The following is an 18,577-nucleotide window of genomic DNA, read 5'->3' as shown; positions in this document are numbered from 1 at the left end:
TAACTAAATATTTATGGAAACCTCCCTCCATGTAGGAAAGAGATGACAGCGAGATTAGTTTACATTGAGGGGCTCGCGATCATAATGAAGAATGGTTTTCTTCTACTCACAGACTTAATTTCCTCCCAGATCTCGATTTTTTTCGGTTTATGAAAAAAGTTTAATTTTCTGTCATGGAGTGTTTCGTGTTAATTGAATCCATCAATTAAAACGAGAATTTCTTCATGACTGAGTTTTTCTCGCTGCTCTTTTCTCTTTCATGAGCAGGATATAAAAAATGTCAAATTTAATGTTTTGATAACTTTGTGTGCATTCATGGCTCGCGATGCATATGTGTGTGTCGTCTGTTATTAGTGACTGACAGTAATTTAATGTGCTATAAAGATGTAATTTATCATTTCATTTTCATAGGACAGTTATATATAGATGCATTAGTTTCAGAATTTTAAAGCAGTTTAACAATTTAAATGTTTTTTATGTCTTTCAATGCGACTACACATAACTTTATGGAGAGCTTACGACGTTTTGCCTACGGTTTGCCTTCAGAACATATGGTGCAACCGAAGTGAGAACAAACTTAGTTACAAACTAGCTAGTAGTTACAAAGCCCCTAGTATGCACTTTACGTTCTAGTTTAAGAAAGAACTTACGATTAGCTGGTGCAACCCTACCCTGACTCTCTGTGGTCATTAAACATCTCATGGCACTTCTCATAAAGAGTAGGGGTATAACCTGGTCAAATTCCCTCCATTGGCCCCTACCGATCATGGCCTCCCAATCATCCCTTCCACAGAATTGGCTCTATCACTGTCTCTCCACCAGCTGGTGTGTGGTAAGTGCACTGGCGCCGTTGTTCTGTGGCTGTCGTCGCATCATCCAAGTGGATGCTGAACACTGGTGGTAGAGTGAGGAGACCACTCATGACTGTGAAGTGCTTTGGGTGTATGGCCATACATGATTAATGTGCTATATAAATACAAATTACTGACTTACTTATTCCAAACTCACTATAAACAACCCAGCATCTAGTATTATTATCTTCGTTTTAGGAAGAATCCCCATCCACCCTTTTCCTCCTTTACCAGGGGGAGCTCTTAAGAACTACCTGATCTTGTTCCCCCTTAAATGCTCATTGACCAGGTGGGAGCCCTGGGCTCAATTATCTCCAAACTCAAGGTTCTCTCCCGGGACAGCATGCCAATATCTAAGTGTGAACTCTTGAAAAGTGATTTGTAAAAATGTGAGTAAACTTGTTACTTTAAAGAGTTCCTATTGTGGGTTTTTGAAAATGACCTTCCATGTAGTGTGTAACACAGCTCTAAGTGAAGTGAAATATCCAGCTAAGGCTTAAATCTTAAAGTGTACAGTTTTTAAACTATTGATTTATCTAAAAAAAGAGTCGACTCATAGTGGTTATAATGAATCGTCTTCATAACGAGTCCTTTTCGGCGTGACATGGCTACGAAACATAAGCCCCGCCCATTTGTTGTGCGCGCAAATCCAGGAAAATTTAACCTGCCGCCCCGCCCACTAACACAGCAGCAAAGACAAACAGATCCTGAAGTCATCAGTCATGAAGACGCTGTGCTTACTTGGATATTATTTAAAGTGTGAGGGAAAGAAGTGATTCACATATTTCATATTTCAAGTTTCAGTGAAAGGCTGTCTTCTTGTTTTCTCTAGCTTGCAAATTATGTATTTAATTGTGTTTTGTTACTTATAACCGCTTGTACTGTATCAGGTTAACTCTTTATATTCTCATATCACGTCTAATGCCATGTTGAAATGTGACGTATGCCACTTTGTTTACGGATTTAAATGCGTTTGTAAGCTCGTGTTTCACTGCCATTTGTCCTTGCTATGGCCACCGTCAGCTGTTCCTGCACACGTGCAGCAGTCAAGGTTCAGAATAGTTTAGCTTTTGCTGCTGTGTGGATTAATAATGAATGTGTGTCTTAGTTAAGAATGGAGCAATATGCTGGTGTTTGACTACACTGCTTTTGGTGGTAAGGTGTCTGTTTTACTATGAAGTGTGTTGCGGGCGTCCGCTGCGATCGGATCGTATACCAATGTTGGGGACCCGGGGGCTTGACAAACCATGCTGGGCATTTGTCTCGCGCTGAACGCTGTCGACCAATCACAACAGGCTGTTATAGGTCCAATCAGCGCATATTAGCTTCGCGCTAAGGAGGGGTTTGGGAACGAATGAATCGCTGAACAATTCATTTGGGAGTCGCTGGGAAAATTAGGTAAAAATAAATTCATATTTTAAGACCATGAAAGTGTTTTTTTGACCTTGCATGCATATCAGTATGTTGCTGGAGACCCATATAACCGAAATATGAACCTTTTTAATGTATAATATGGGCTCTTTAAAAAACAATGTCAGCATCAGCCAAAATGAGTTAACAAAAATGATTTATCAGTGCTCCTTAATTTTTTTCCCCCTTTTTCTGCAGTCTATCTTTTTTCAGTTTGATGAGGATTCGTCAGGAACGATGAGTCCGTTTGAACTCATTTTGGCTTTGAATGCTGCAGGTGAACACACACACACGTAGACAAAACCACACCCTGTGTTCATTTACACATGAAAGTTACTGTCTCTGCAACGCTCACATTGCCTTATCCTGCTTCTGTGTGTGTTTCCTCAGGTGTGGAGTGTGACAGTGTTGTGGTGCAGATGTTGTGGGAAAGGTTTGGCGCTGGTGAACAGTACCTGCCCTTCTATGGCTTTGTGTCTTGTGTTGCCAGACTGCAGGTGCTCTTTGGTAAGTCTAAAGGCCAGTGAGTCCAAGCTGTTTTTACAGTCTCAACCGTCAGTGCTTTATGAGGATTTCAACTGTTGTCTGTTGTTGCTGCTGGAATGTTTCTACGCTGTTAAAAATAGTTTCCAGAAGGGGGTTTATACAGTATAGTGATGCAATAGAAGAATCAATTTGGTTCCCCTCTAAAAAAAATATTATCCTAATAGAACAATTCTGTCTCAGTTTTAAGAACAATTTAACACTTATCAAGTGGCCAAATATTGATTTAAAGAATGGGAATGTAATAGGATTTAGTGCTGTTATCAAATTAGTTAAAAGTGTTAGAATCCATACATTTATCCATCCATATATCAATACATTTGAAACTGCAATGTGCACCAAACATCTTCCTTAGTCTTTAATGAGAGTGGTTCATGATCCATAATATATTTATTTTTATACTTTCTGATATGAAGTGACATTTAGAATCAGGACAAATTTGTTTCTGGTGTGACTAATACTGTGATTTTAAAGGCTGGGATCTGGGGTGATTAAGATTTGTATGTTTTGTAATAGAATTAATTAATTTTATTTATTAAAGATGCCTTTTCAGTCAAAAGTAAGACCTTTATTATGCTACAAAATAAATGTAATTCTTTTGATGCTTCCATTTATCAATGAATATTTTTTTAGAAACTATGTAGATTGATAGATAGATAGATAGATAGGTGGGATGCGTAGTGTCCCACCAGTGACTGCCAGATTGGACTGCTACGACTGTGAAATTGCGTTTATACAAGAGTTTGACGGTATAATCGTGTATATAAAAAAGAAAATCTAACACAAGAGAGTCTAAAAATCCTGTTGTATGAGGAACTTCTTTCTTTTTACCACTCCTTCACATCTGCAGCTGGCGTCAGAACAACAGAAACCGTTGCCACTTTACACATGTCACTTTAGAGCTAGTGTTTAAAATGATTCTCTAGCGTAATATCTAAAGTGATGACAAAACAGGGGACTTTGCTCACATTTTAAATTTATAAGGCTGAACTGCATGAAATGCCATCAGTCTACAGAGAATCACCAGTATTTCTCTGTTGCAATCGGGAGATCCTAATAATTAACCCTGAAAAGCCAAAGCAGCGCAAACACTACCAGATTACTGTTGTGTTAGTGATAAGGAAAAACGCTTAACACATGCGGGCATTTCTTCTTTCTGTTTACTCAACTAGTCTGCAGTAATGAAAACAGGAGACTCATTAGAAACAAACTGATGGCCAACCAACCAGGGTTATACAAAGTGTGGCCAACACAAAATACATACATTCCTGATATGCAAGTCCCATCTCACACTCAAGACACTACAATTACCATGGTATAAATACAGCACTGCAACATACAAAAGAGAGAGATCAACTTTGAATGTCACTTACCAATTTTATAATGATTGAATCAGCTGTAGTTAGAAATTACACTGGGTTTTTCCTTCTCTAAGGGCTTATTATGCGGTCTCTGTCAACGTCAACCATCTTTGCTCTTCTCAGTATGACAGGCTGATGGATGACGGCGCACTGTATCTCAGAAATTATAAATATATATAATAAATAAACTGCAATCTAAACAACTACATTCTCGACTAAAAAAGCCTCAAAAGTACATTATGTTGTCCAACAGCTGCAATATTTGTCAAACTGTAGTGAGTTTATTGATCTGCTGTCACTCTATGTGGGCAGTGTAATTCAGAAGGGTAAGGAAGCTGTACAAGTTCTGATATTGCAGAATATCAGCCAATCAGATTCAAGAACCAGACAGAACTGTTGTATAAATTAAAATAAAAACACTAAACTGGCTCATTATATTAATTTGTAATAAAATTACACTTATATATTAAATACCTGTAAATTAAATTACACTTTAGAATACATATAATCTCCAACAGTTATTTTAATTTGATGAGACAAATATAAACTCAGTATAAAAAAATAAATACAAATATGAATATAAACAATCAAAAAATCTCATAAAACCCAAACTTTTGAACGGTAGTGTGTGTCTCAGTGGTCACTTTATCAGGTGTACCTGCTTGTTAATGCAACTATCCAAACAGCCAATCATGTGGCAGCAATGCATAAAAGCACTGACACATTGGAATGAAAATAAAAATCAGATGGAGCCAGAAATCTGATCTAAGTGACTTTGACAGCAAAATGACTGTTAGCGTGAGACAGAGAGGTTTTATTTACTCACAATCTGCTGATCATCTGGGATTTCCATGCACGACAGTCTCTAGAATCTGCAGAGAACACTGTAAAAAAACACACACAAAAATATCTAATGAGTGGCAGCGCAGTGGACACAAACGCCATGTTATTTTGAGAGGTCAAAGGGGGAACGGCCAGACTGGTTCAAGTGGGTAGGAAGGTGACAGAAACTGAAATAACCAGCCGTTACTACAGCGTTATGCAGAAGAACTTCTCTAAACTCGTAGCATGTCAAATATGTCAGTGGACGAGCAGCAGAAGACACTCCTGTCAGCTAAGAATAGGACATTGAGCCTACAGTGGGTACAAACTCACCCAAACCTGTCAGTAGAAGACTGGAAAAACATTTCCTCATCTAAGGAGTCCATTTCTTTTTTGACAGGCAGATGAAGGGGTCAGAGTTTTCTGTAGACAGTGTGAATTAATGCCTTGTGTGGAAAATCCAGGTCTAGAAACTCCGAACATCTTGTTAAATCCATGTCATGATGAATTACAGGGACAGTTCTAGATCTGGATGTCTTTGAATAATTGCTGAAGCACTAATTAAAACATTTCCAATGAAACAGAATATGTTTCTGTCACCAAAACTTTTCAGAACAAAAATTAAGATATTTTAATTTGTCTCCATTCTCTATTCTCCCAAAATTCTCCCAATTCCCCCCCAAAAAAGTAACCTTATCAAACTTTTGGTGCAAGTAAAGTAAAAATATCTGTTCTAAATACTACTCAAAGTAAAAAGTAGCCCTTATTGTGAGTAATATTGCACTGTAAAGTAATTAAAACCTTATATCCTGCAAATTGAAAGTGAAGCTTACATCAGTGTCATATTCTTTTAGGTTAGTTCATCCCAAATTAAATTTGTCATCATTTATTGACTCTCTTTGCATCCAAAATCAAGTTTTTCCTACATATTCAGAAATAATATGAAGATAAATGATTAATGAAATTGTTAGAGATTTCTGTGCCTTCATAGAAAGTCTGTTCACCCAAAATATTGACTATTCTAAACATTCAGAGAGAGAGAGAGAGAGAGAGAGAGAGAGAGAGAGAGAGAGAGAGAGAGAGAGAAAGAGAGAGAGAGAGAGAAAGAAAGAAAGAAAGAGAGAAAGAAAGAAAGAAAGAAAGAAAGAAAGAAAGAAAGAAAGAAAGAAAGAAAGAAAGAAAGAAAGAAAGAAAGAAAGAAAGAAAAAAACTTTTGTATTTTTAAACCACTTTTTATTTTCAAGGTTAATGAATTTCTTAAATGTTTGAAATGACAAAAAGGTCTAACACTTTGAATTCTTTACATTATTTTACTCAGTATGACCTTAAAAGGAACGTTCACTCAAAATTGCAACATTTTGCCATCCTCATATTTCCCCCTGTTAAACAAACAATATATACAGTGGGTACGGAAAGTATTCAGAGCCCCTTAAATTTTTCAGGTTTTGTTATATAGCAGCCGTTTGCGAAAAGCATTTAAGTTCATTTTTTCCCTCATTATTGTACACACAGCAGCCCATATTGACAGAAAAATACAGAATTGTTGACCTTTTTGCAGATTTATTTAAAAAGAAAAACTGAAATATCACATGGTTCTAAGTTTTCAGACCCTTTGCTTTCAGACCTTTTGCTGTTACATTTAACGACATTTAACTTCCTTGAGATGGTTCTACATCTTCATTTGAGTTGAGCTGTGTTTGATTACACTGATTGGACTTGATTTGAAAAGTCACACACCTGTCTTTACAGCTCATGATGCATGCCAGAGCAAATGAGAATCATGAGGTCAAAGCCTGAAGAGCTCAGAGACAGAATTGTGGCAAGGCACAGATCTGGCCAAGGGTACAAAAACATTTCTGCAGCCCTTAAAGTTCCTAAGAGCAAAGTGACCTCCATAATCTTTAATTGGAAGACGTTTGGGATGACCACAACCCTTTCTAGAGCTGTCTGTCTGGCCAAACTGAGCTATTGGAGGAGAAGAGCCTTGGTGAGAGAGGTAAAGAAGAACCCAAATATTACTGTGGCTGAGCTCCAGAGGTGCAGTCAGGAGATGAAAGAAAGTTGTAGAAAGTCAACCATCACTGCAGCCCTCCACCAGTTGGGGCTTTATGGCACAGTGGCCCGTCACATGAAAGCCTGCATGGAGTTTGCTAAAAAAAAAAACTATACACTATGCACTTACGCACTATGTACTTATACACTTACACACTCAACAGCATAGTATATGTATGTAGTGTTGCTCCAAATGTAACACTAATGCTTTTTACTAAGCGGAAATTCAAACCGTTTCCCAGATGACGTTTGACAGTTGCCAAATTAGTGAAATTAGTGACCGAAGTACCAAATAATACCTGACATGAGACCGTATTCACCATTGGGAGGCAGTATAATCACTCTCGTAGGAGAATTTTGCTTTCACAATCCAAAATAAATAGTTATCTAACATGTGTGCCTGATAGCTCTGCCCCTTCCGCTACGTGAGCAAAGCAGCGGCCGCTGAGTGTTTGAAGTGTTCATCATTACACACTTCATTTTACAGGTTGAATAAGTGCATCATCCGGGTATTTAAAGTACACTTATTATTTTTAGAGTTTTTGAACGCACTACTTACATGATTTATACTACAAAATGGCGTAGAATAGTGCATAAGTATGCGACAAGACGACAGGTTGCAATCAAGGGAAAGATGAATGTGGCCAAGTGCAGGAATATCCTGGATGAAAAACTTCTCCAGAGTGCCCAGGACCTCAGACTGGGCCAAAGGTTTACCTTCCAACAATACAATGACCCTAAGCACACAGCTAAAATAATGGAGTAGTTTCATTACAACTTGGTGACTGTTCTTGAATGGCCCAGCCAGAGCCCTGACTTAAACCCAATTGAGCATCTCTGGAGAGACCTATAAATGTCTGTCCACCAATGTTTTTACCATCCAACCTGACAGAACTGGAGAGGATCTGGAAGGAGGAATGGCAGAGGATCCCCAAATTGCCAGGTGTGAAAAACTTGTTGCATCTTTCCTAAAAAGACCCATGGCTGTATTAGATCAAAAAGGTGCTTCTACTAAATACTGAGCAAAGGGTCTGAATACTTAGGACCATGTGATATTTCAGTTTTTTTTTTTTTTTTTTTTTTTTTTTCAAAATGTGCAAAAATGTCAACAATTCTGTGTTTTTCTGTCAATATTGGGGCTGTGTGTACATTAATGAGGATTTTTTTTTACTTTTTTTAATTTAGGATTTTAGCAAATGGCTGCAATATAATGAAGATGTATGATTTAAGGGGTTCTGAATATTTTCCATACCCATTGTATGTATATATAAGTTTGAATGAATGTTGACAGAATTTTCATTTCATCATTTATTAACCTTATTGCCTCACATTTAGAGATTTTCAAAAGCAGGACAGTTTCTGTCACAATATTTAAGGTTCAGGGACTCCATTTATAAAATGTTGCATAAACATCCTCCTGTATTTGATCTCAAATGTAGTTGTGTGATACTGAGAAAAAGATGTCAAATCTTTGAATTGCAAATGAATTTGAAATTATGTGTGGCAGAATGCTTTTAGATCTTTGCCATTAAACACCACCTAAATGAATCTCTTTCAATAAAAATCTGAATGTGGGTGTAGATTTTAGCATACACACACGCAGATGAAATCTTCAGTATGTGTATCAGTACATAAATTTCATGATTTAGGTCACCACAGTTTAAATTTGATAAACAAATGTAATGCAGGCTTTTAATTACATATTATCAATGACTTTTCACACATGCAGTACGGAGCACATCTGGTAAACTCAAGAGCTCAAGCATGAAGATGATGCACAAAAAAAAACAAGAGATTTGTTTTAGTGCGTGACGCACACATACGCTTCTGTGTTGGCAAATAAGACGCAAATGTGATGATCAGTGTTTAGATAAGAATTAAAGCCAAAATTAAATCTGTTCACCATATAAGCCCATCTAATCTCTTTACAAGATTTGGGTGAGACTCACTTTATAATGTCTCTAACATCTATAATGTTATAAGGACTCTTTTGGAATGTTTTCTATATCTTGACAACTGAAAATTACCACTTATGTTTCATTACAAATATTTTAATTAGTGTTTCAGTGATTACTTAAAGTCATACAGATCCGGATCAACATCAGGGAGAATAAATGACGGTTATTTTTGGGAAATGTCACTGTAATTCATCATGACATAGATTTAAAATATTACATAAACAACCTCAACTTTACATGTGTGACACGCAAGAGCAAACCTCATTGGTTCTCACAAGTCAAGCAAACATCTGTGACCAAATCGGCGTTCATCATATAAAGCAATCATGTCTCTTCAAAAGTTTTGGATTAAACCCCTCAAACTGATCCTTTTATGAATGTTTTGAACAAATGTGGTGTAAACTAATGAATTACAAATACTCAATTATTGTAACTGTATTGTAATTGTAAAAGTATTTTTAAAATTGTGTAATTTAAATTTTTTACTTGCTCCGTCTCTCCCTATTTTTTGCTATTTCTTTGTAAAATAATCAGTCAGCTGAATCCTGTCACATCAAATCGTGTATAGAAAATGAGCATCAGACATTTATAAAAGCAGCAAACATGTACATTGTTGAAGCATTAAAGTGTACAAAAAGATTTGAAATTGTTAAACGCAATGAACGAGAAACTGTTTAGACTGATGAAGATGAAGAAGATAAAATGTCTACTGTACAATGACTGAAATTACAAAATGAACTTAAACAATTACTAAATCAATGCACTACAGAACGTTACGTTTTCAATTACAAATTTGCACAAATTTACATATCATCCCAAGTTAACATATCATCCCAGCTAGACTGCTGCTGTTTAGGTTGCACAGATTTCGCTCCATTTTAGGGCAGCATGATATTAGAAAAGCCTGGGAATGCAAAATTTTGTGGAAAATAATTGAACTTGTATGTAGAAACACCCTTAAACAAACTAAATTACCTGTAGATATGCTAAACAGGGTTGGAGATAATTATATACAAATTATATACAGTTGAAGTCAGAATTATTAGCCCCTCTGAATTATTAGACCCCCTGTTTATTTTTTTCCCTCAATTTCCGTTTAATGGAGAGATTGTTTTTAGCACATTTCTGAACATAATAGTTATAATAACTCATTTCTAATAACTGATTTATTTTATCTTTGCCATGACAGTAAATAATATTTTACTAAATATTTTTCAAGACACTTCTAAACAGCTTAAAGTGACATTTAAAGGCTTAACTAGGTTAATTAGGTTAACTAGGCAGGTACGGGTTATTAGGCAAGTTATTGTATAACGATGGTTTGTTGTAGACAGTCGGGAAAAAATTAGCTTAAAGGGGCTAATAATTTAGATTTTTTGCAGCAATCAGAAAGGTGTAATTTTTAAAGAGGCCAATGATTTTACTAAATAAATGCACTACAGAATGCTACATTCTCAAATTCAAATTTGTACAATTTACATATCATCCCAAGTAAAAAATATCATCCCAACTAGTTTGCTGCCGTTTAGATTACACAGATTTCACTCCACATTAGGGCTGCACGATATTGGAAGTCTGCCAATGCGAAACTTCTCTGCAATATAAATTGCGGTATAAATAAAATTTCACCAGATAGCTTAAATAGCTCTATTTGGAAAGAAATCCTTAATTTTGATTGATAGGGTTGATTTTGTAAGGGAAAAATAATACAATAGAGCAAAGAAAAAGAGTCAAACAAACAGTGCTTTATGGTTTTCCAGAGAGTCAATCAGTATTCATGTACAGAAATTGAATAATGAAATCTAAAATAATGCTGTGTAGTCAGCTCTGTATTAATAAATCTTAAAATGCCTTTAAAATACATGCAGATTACAAACGTTCAGCCTGTTATAGTTATACTTTGCAATGACAACTTTTGTGCTGATAAACTATGCTAACTCAACATTGCAGATCCTGTGATGTGACTATTGCAGACACACACATTGCGATATCGATGCTGAAACAATATATTGTGCTGCCTTACTCCACATGTAAACGCATCAACCTGCTTTTCTTTCCACTTATTATAGGTGCATAGAGTAATGTAATGCGTTTTCACTTTAAATGTCAAATATTATATGTAGAAACACCCTTAAACAAACTGAATTACCTGTAGATATGCTTAACAGGGTTGGAAAACAAATTATATACATATATACAAAAACATTTTTGCCGCAGTCAGAAAGGTGTACCTTTTGAAGAGGCCAATGATTTTATGAATAGTTTTGTGTGTATTATTTTTGTTAGTCATTAGTTATTTATGTTACCCCCATATACATATGGTTATCAGGATCTGCATCCAGCGTGAAGGTAAATATATTTGTTTAGCGCTGCATCTCATCATGCTGTTTATTGGCATCTATATGTGTGTGACGTCAGTAGCAGGGATGAGTGAGAGTGTCTGTGAACATGCTAATTGGAAGAATTCTGCTTGACGATTGTTTCTCCTCAGATCTTTACGAGTCGGAAACCAACCAGGAGGTGAAGGACAAGGGCATCAACGCTGTAAGATCTTCTCAATCTTTCTCAAATGTAGATCTTTTTTTTAACATGACCATTTTTGAAAACCATATAATGTTAAATGGTTATTTCTAAAAACATCTATCAGTCACACATTGCATGCCTCACCATGTTAAAAAATATTAGTACTTTATAATACAGTCCTAATTTGCATGTACGTATGCTCCTGGAATAGTCATTACATAAGCTGAGTAATAACTTGATACTCTCCCTGAACCTAACCTTTACCCATGTAGTTAACACATAGTTCACTTTTTTAGGTAAGTACAAATTAAATAAACCTTAGGTACAAAAAAATAAAATAAATGTGACTTCCAGATATTTACGGTTAATATACAATAAGCAAACGAAAATTTTAAATGTCAATTATTATTAATAATAGCATTTTGTATATATTTATTTACAATCCTAAATCAGAAAAAGTTGGGACATTATGGAAAACGCAAATAAAAAAAGAAAGTAGTGATTTCTAAGTTTACTTTGACATGCATTTCACTGCAGACAATACAACAAACATTATTTAATGTGTTCATCATGATTTTTATTGACAAGAGCACAAGCCTAAGCTGAACTATGATGATCTCTGATTCTTCAGGCGGCACTGCATCAATAATTGTGATTTATCTATACGCGATATCACCACATGTGCTCAGAACAACTTTGGTAAACCTTTGTCAAGTTTCACAATACATAGTTACCTCTACAAAAACCAGTGAAAATTGTACTGTGCCAAAAGGAAGCCCTATGTTAACTGTGTCCAGATGCTCTGTCAACTCTGTCAACGACCATCACACAGTGGATACGTGTACTGTGGTCAGACGAATCAGTATTTCAAGTATTTTTGGGGAAGAAATAGACTCTGTGTGCTCTGGAACAATGAAGAAAAGGATCATGCATTTCAACAAGACTATGCAAAACCACATTCTGCACACATTACAGAATGCACACATTAAGTCCTGGCTGCAGAGGAAGAGGATACGGGTACTTGACTGGCCTGCCTGCAGTCCCAACCTGTCTCCAATAGAGAATGTGTGATGCATTTTGCATTTTTGCATTTTATATATATATATATATATATATATATATATATATATATATATATATATATATATATATATATATATATATATATATATATATATATATATATATATATATTTTTTTTTTTTTTTTTTTTTTGTATTGTTTATTTATTGTTATTTAATAAGGTCCCATTTGTTAAATGCAACAACCAAAATGAACTAACTTTAAAAATACTTTTAAAGCATTTATTAATCTTTGTTAGCACATTCAATGGCCAACAACAAAAGACTGAAACACAGGCCTTAAAAACAAGAGATCTAACAAGGAAACAAATGGGGTGGAAAGAAATAACCAGGACAACTAACTGGGGGTAGCCATAAAAACAAATGAGAGTGTGGCACAAGCAAACCAGCAGGAGAACATGACATTGGACAACTAGGACGCATGGCAGTAAAGCATATTATTAAATACTTAATAGTTGTATCTATCTATTAATGTTATTTTATGGAACAGTTAACAATGTTTTATATAAAGCAAAAACTCCTCTATTTTGATGTATACTCCTATTTTAGTATACCCAGAGATAGTTTATATAAGTACACAAAGAACTTACTGAACCAAAACTTTCAATTTTGCCATCATCTATTCATCCTCATGTCAATCCAAACACTTTCTTCTGTGGAACACAAAGGACAATATTTTGAGAAATTAGAGTCTTTAATAGAAAACAAACTCATACAGGTTTGGATCAACGTGAGGCTGAATAAAGGACGGAACTGATATACGGCAAAATATGCAATTTACATATATAACATTCAAGCTTATGTTTGGATTTTACATACAGTTGAATGTAAATACTGTGGTTTGTTCTGTAGACAGTCGAAAAATAAATAGCTTAAAGGGGCTAATCATTTTGACCTTAAATTTGTTTTTAAAAAAATAAAAACTGCTTTTATTCTAGCTGAAATAAAAAGTAAAACTTTCTCCAGAAGAAAAAACATTGTCAGACATACTGAGAAAATTTCCTTGCTTCATTTGGGAAATATTTAAAAAAGAAAAAAAATTCAAGGGGGCTATTAATTCTGACTTCAACTGTATATAAAAATATACATTATATGTACTTATATGCTGCATAATTTAAAATATTGCAAAAATGGTCATTTGCATATTATATTTTCTTTAACTATTGTAATTACAATCTATATTTATTTATTTATATATTTTCCAATATTAAAAAACTGGAACATGTACATATATGTTAGAATACGTTAACTATAATTGTATATATATGTTCATATGTGCTATGCATTCCCGAATAATGTGCAGATCACGTTTCCTAAATAGTTTCTCTGGTGTTTGTGCAGTGGCTGCTCAAGCTGTTGGCTGTGTGAGTCGACCAGACCCGACACCTCAGCGGGACAGACCTGCTAGGCCAAGCCTGCTCTGACGTCACCCACCTGGGCCTACGTCTTTTACATGTCCCCCCTCTTCTGTCTCATTTGTGATCTGCGGACCTTTGCCCTGCAGTAGCATCCACCCACTCACTGCTCCATCAGTTGGGGTCTAGTATGGCCATGTACTGCCTGGATACAAAACATTTCAGCATTTTGTTCCACTCAACCCCACCCAAACACGATATGTGGGTGTTTATCACATATACATTACAGGTGAAAGAGCTGAGATATTTTAAAGGAATATTTAGCATGTGAATAAACATTCTGTCATCTTTAACTCACCATTATGCTGTTCCAAACCCGTAACACTTTCTTTCATCTGTAAAACACAAAAGTAGATGTTTAGTGGGATGTTCAGGCTGCCCTTTTACTATACAACAAATTAATAAAAATGGGAGACATACTGTATATCAATTTTGTGTTTTGGGTGTCCCAAATTCAACTCACTGCTCACACAGCTTTGTAGATCCCATCCCGCTTCTCTCTCCTGTTTGCAATGTCCTATAACAGTAGAGGCAAAAACACCAGAAATTATGGTGACCCACTGCTGCCAAACACATTCTTTTTTTCTTCTTAATTTTATCATAATAACGAGATTCTATTTCATTGAAATGACATATTTTCCTTTAATCAAGAGATATTATATAATTATCTCATTATCCCACTCATCCCATTTTGTTGGACTATCGGAATGGTAAAAGAATTCAGCTTTATGGATAGATATCATCATTTTTACTTTCTCCTCAGCTTGAAACACAGTATCATTTTATTAACAATGAGTCATGCCTGGAGGGTCATTACTAGCATGCTAACACTATACGTCGGCATCTTAAACATCTGAGAATACAGATGGAAGAATCAAACAGATCTATTGGAAATAGCATTGTTTCTGTCATTTTATCAACATATGTTTTTATTATAAGAAAATAATAACAACTCATTTAAATGAGTAAAGATCTTATTATGTAAACTAGTACAAAAAAATAAATGTTAGTGGCAGCAATGCATCACCATAAAATAATGTATCTAAAAAGAACGGTTATAATTACTATTCACTGTAATGAAAGGAGCAGTATTCTGCTAAATATCTTCTTTTGAGTTCCCCAGAAAAAATAAATAAATAGGGGAGAGCAGGGCACACTTTTTTCAAATTAATTTCACACTTGTTTTTCATATTTACAGTGTATACTTTTTCATTATTTACACCAAAAGAATGGAACTGAAATGCGACTATGCCCAATAGGTAGGGCACATTGTAACATCTGAGATGCAAATTGTAGCATGACCATAAGACAATCTATTGAAAAAAATATATTTAAAAAAATTTAAATAAACATTTGCTCAATAAAAAAAGTTTTAGGAAACACTTTATTTTGATGGTCCATTTGAGTATTAGTAGACTGCTTAATATCTGTTGATATGCTGCTTCAACAGACATTTAACTGACTATAAAAAACTTTGCAAGTACATGTTAACTTACACTAACCCAAACCCCAACCTAACAGTCTACTTATAATCTAAAGAGAATTAGTTGGCATGTATGTAGTGTAACTTAAATTCAACAAACGGACCATCAAAATAAAATGTGACCAAGTTTTATAATAAGCATATTAATAACCAGGGTCTCATGCTTATGGTAGTCCTGATCAAAACACAACACCATACAGTTAGCTAATTATTAAAGAACAATCTATACTTGTATAACTGTAGATTAGAATATCAGATTTAATATTTAATGAACACTAAAACCGGAGATGGAAATTTTACTGTAGCCAGAAATGTACTTTTTGTAGTTGAATAAATGAATAAAAGAGTTTGGCACATTTGTTTTCCATATAGTTTTGGGCAAATTTACAACTCTTTGTTATGATCGGGATGAAAACATCCACTAAAATAAACTGCTGTAAAATGCATCAGATAAATATTTTTTCAATTCCTTTGTATAAATCTGTTAGTGAACCCCAGTCCTGATCAAAACTACTAAATTGCTTAGAAAATTACAGGATTTTACTCCTTTAATTGCCAAATTAATAAATGATTTCATTTATTTGGTAAAAAAGACACAAAATTGTGTATTTTCAATATAAAAGGTTTTTTAACCTTTTGATTTTTTGATTAATTCTAATTTTTTTCTTCCTAATTTACTGTTGATGGCTGTTTTTGCCCCATTGACTTCTATTATAACCACATTTCTTTCACTGCAAAAATATGAGACCATATAATCAGGCATTTCTGATTGTTGGTGGTATCCCTGTTGGGAAGAGGTAAAATTTGATTTGTAATTTTTACCGGTTTTACTGTCAATTGGCACCATTAACCATTTAGATAGGTCTGTGCTAAAAAAAGGTGTATGACAGAATAAAAATATGGTGTATGACAGAAAATTAAGTGTGTATGTGTCTGTGAGAGTGTGAGAGTGACTTACCTGAAACTCAAAATCTGCATCTCTCAGAACTACATGAAGCAAATAAAAACAAAGACTGTATTTATGCACCATCAAATGTGGTTATAATAGAAGTCAATAGGGCAAAAACAGCCACCAACAGTAAATTAGGGAGAAAAATTTTTTAATCTAACCAATGCATCAAAGCCAATGTTGTTACTAATCATTCACGTCCAAGACTGTGATAAAAGGTCCAAAAAATCCAGTCCACATTTACTTTTTACATTGAAAATACGTCATTTTTTGTGATATTTTTTCACCAAATCAGTGACATTATTTATGAATTTGGAAATTAAACAGTTAAAATCCTGTAATTTTTAAAATCATTTAGTAGTTTTGATCAGGTCTGAGGTTGATTAACAGATTTATGCTAAAAAATATATTAATCTGATGCATTTTTACAGCAGTTTAATTTAGTGGATGTTTTTATCCAGAGCATATAAAAGGGCAGTGAATTTAAACAGTGCACAATGATTAAGTAACTTCCAAAAAGTAATTAATTACTAATTACATAATTAAAACTGTTTAAATCACTTTTTTGAAAAGTAATTAAATTACTCAAGTAATTTTCTTGACTTAATACTACTTAAAATCCCTATAAACCTCAATACATAGACAATAGAAATTAAACTCTTCATTTTAAAATCTAAGTCAAACAGGGCCTTTTGCTTTATTTTAAAAATGTAACACTTAAAATAAACATTAAATGTATCAAAAACACGAAAGGTTTTAAATTAATGACTCCATATTAATACAAAGCATATATATTCTGCTGTCATCCTGATAAATTTAATATTCGTTGGTTGAAAAATAGAATTATTCTGCAAAATATATATGTATAACAAACAAATACAAGTATTCTGCTTGTCTGAATTGACATACACAACTGTTGAATTCATTAAAGGGACATTTCACACAAACAACTTAATTTATTAACTATTTAATCACCCTTAAGTTTTTTCAAACCTTTATGACTTTCTTTATTGTGTTAAACACAAGAATATAGTTTGAAGAAAGCTAAAAACCAGTAACCATTGACTTCCATAGTAAGAAAAACACAGGTTTTCAGCTTTCCTCAAAACAGAAGAAAAGCCATAAAGGTTTGTGACAAGTCAAAAGTAAATGATGACAAAGTAATTTTTTGGGGGGTGAACTATCCTTTCATTAGCAACTGTTCTTAAATTACTCGAGAAAAGTTTTTTTTTTTTTCAGTAGATTTCAGTAATTAATTACAGTAAATGGTTACTAAATGTAACTAATTTTGTTACGTTAAAACTAATTTCACCTCAAAATCAAAATGCTGTCACTATTTTTAGTGTTTAAAAAGACACATGATTACTTTAAAAGAACACTCAACTAAATATTTTCATTTTACAAACCATTAAACAGTTGAGTTTTACCATTTTTAAATCTGTTTTGTCGATCTCAGGGTCTGGCAACACTTTTAGCTTAGTTTAGCATAAATCATTGAATAAGATTAGACCATTAGCACCTCGCTCAAAAATGTCTAAAGAGTTTATTAAATATGCTCGTCATTATTACTTTTTTTTTTTTTTTACATTTTTTAAAGCGGATCAGATTTTTAGCGGCATTTGGCTCAACTGATAAGCGAGAAGGAAAAAACAAGCCCAAAGATAGTAAATTCCAAATTAAAACGTACAAGTCATATTGATTCATTTATTTATTTATTTTTAGTGAATGTTTCGGATGAATAATCTTCATCCGAGAGACAGAAATCTCTGAAAATGCACAAATTTCTTACAAGTTTACAACAACATGGCGGTAAGAAAATGAGACCGAATTTTTATTTTGAGGTGAACCAACCGTTCAGATGACTGGTATTTAGTTCCAGTAAATATTGATACAAGCATTAAATCAGAATAACACGTAATTGAATTAGAATTCTGAGTCATTAACATCTCTAATTATCAATAACACTTTCTTTAATTCATGTTTTTTTTTCTAGATTCTAGAGTAGTCATCTTTCATTTCCGTTTAGTCAACTCATCAAATCCAGCACGACTGTTAACGTAATTTAAAGCAGCGGCACGCAATTATAATCCTACTTCTAACAAGCGCCCTAATTGCTTTATTTCTTTCA

At 34.2% G+C, this 18,577-nt stretch overlaps 1 protein-coding gene across 1 annotated transcript in view; it reads left to right on the top strand.

Annotated features, from left to right (window-relative positions):
- The window catches only part of capn12 (calpain 12), a 60,946-nt gene extending 46,499 nt beyond the window's left edge, over nt 1-14,447 (top strand). The window contains 4 exon segments of the mRNA XM_056478064.1: nt 2,460-2,538; nt 2,652-2,768; nt 11,489-11,541; nt 13,944-14,447. Coding sequence (XP_056334039.1) covers nt 2,460-2,538; nt 2,652-2,768; nt 11,489-11,541; nt 13,944-13,970 — 276 coding nt within the window. The 3' untranslated portion in view covers nt 13,971-14,447.
- The last annotated feature ends 4,130 nt before the right edge of the window (nt 14,448-18,577 follow it).

This window comes from Danio aesculapii, chromosome 18, assembly GCF_903798145.1.
Source record: "Danio aesculapii chromosome 18, fDanAes4.1, whole genome shotgun sequence".
Taxonomy (NCBI): Eukaryota; Metazoa; Chordata; class Actinopteri; order Cypriniformes; family Danionidae; genus Danio; species Danio aesculapii.
Note: the sequence above shows the minus strand (reverse complement) of the source record. Positions and strands in the feature narration are given on the sequence as shown.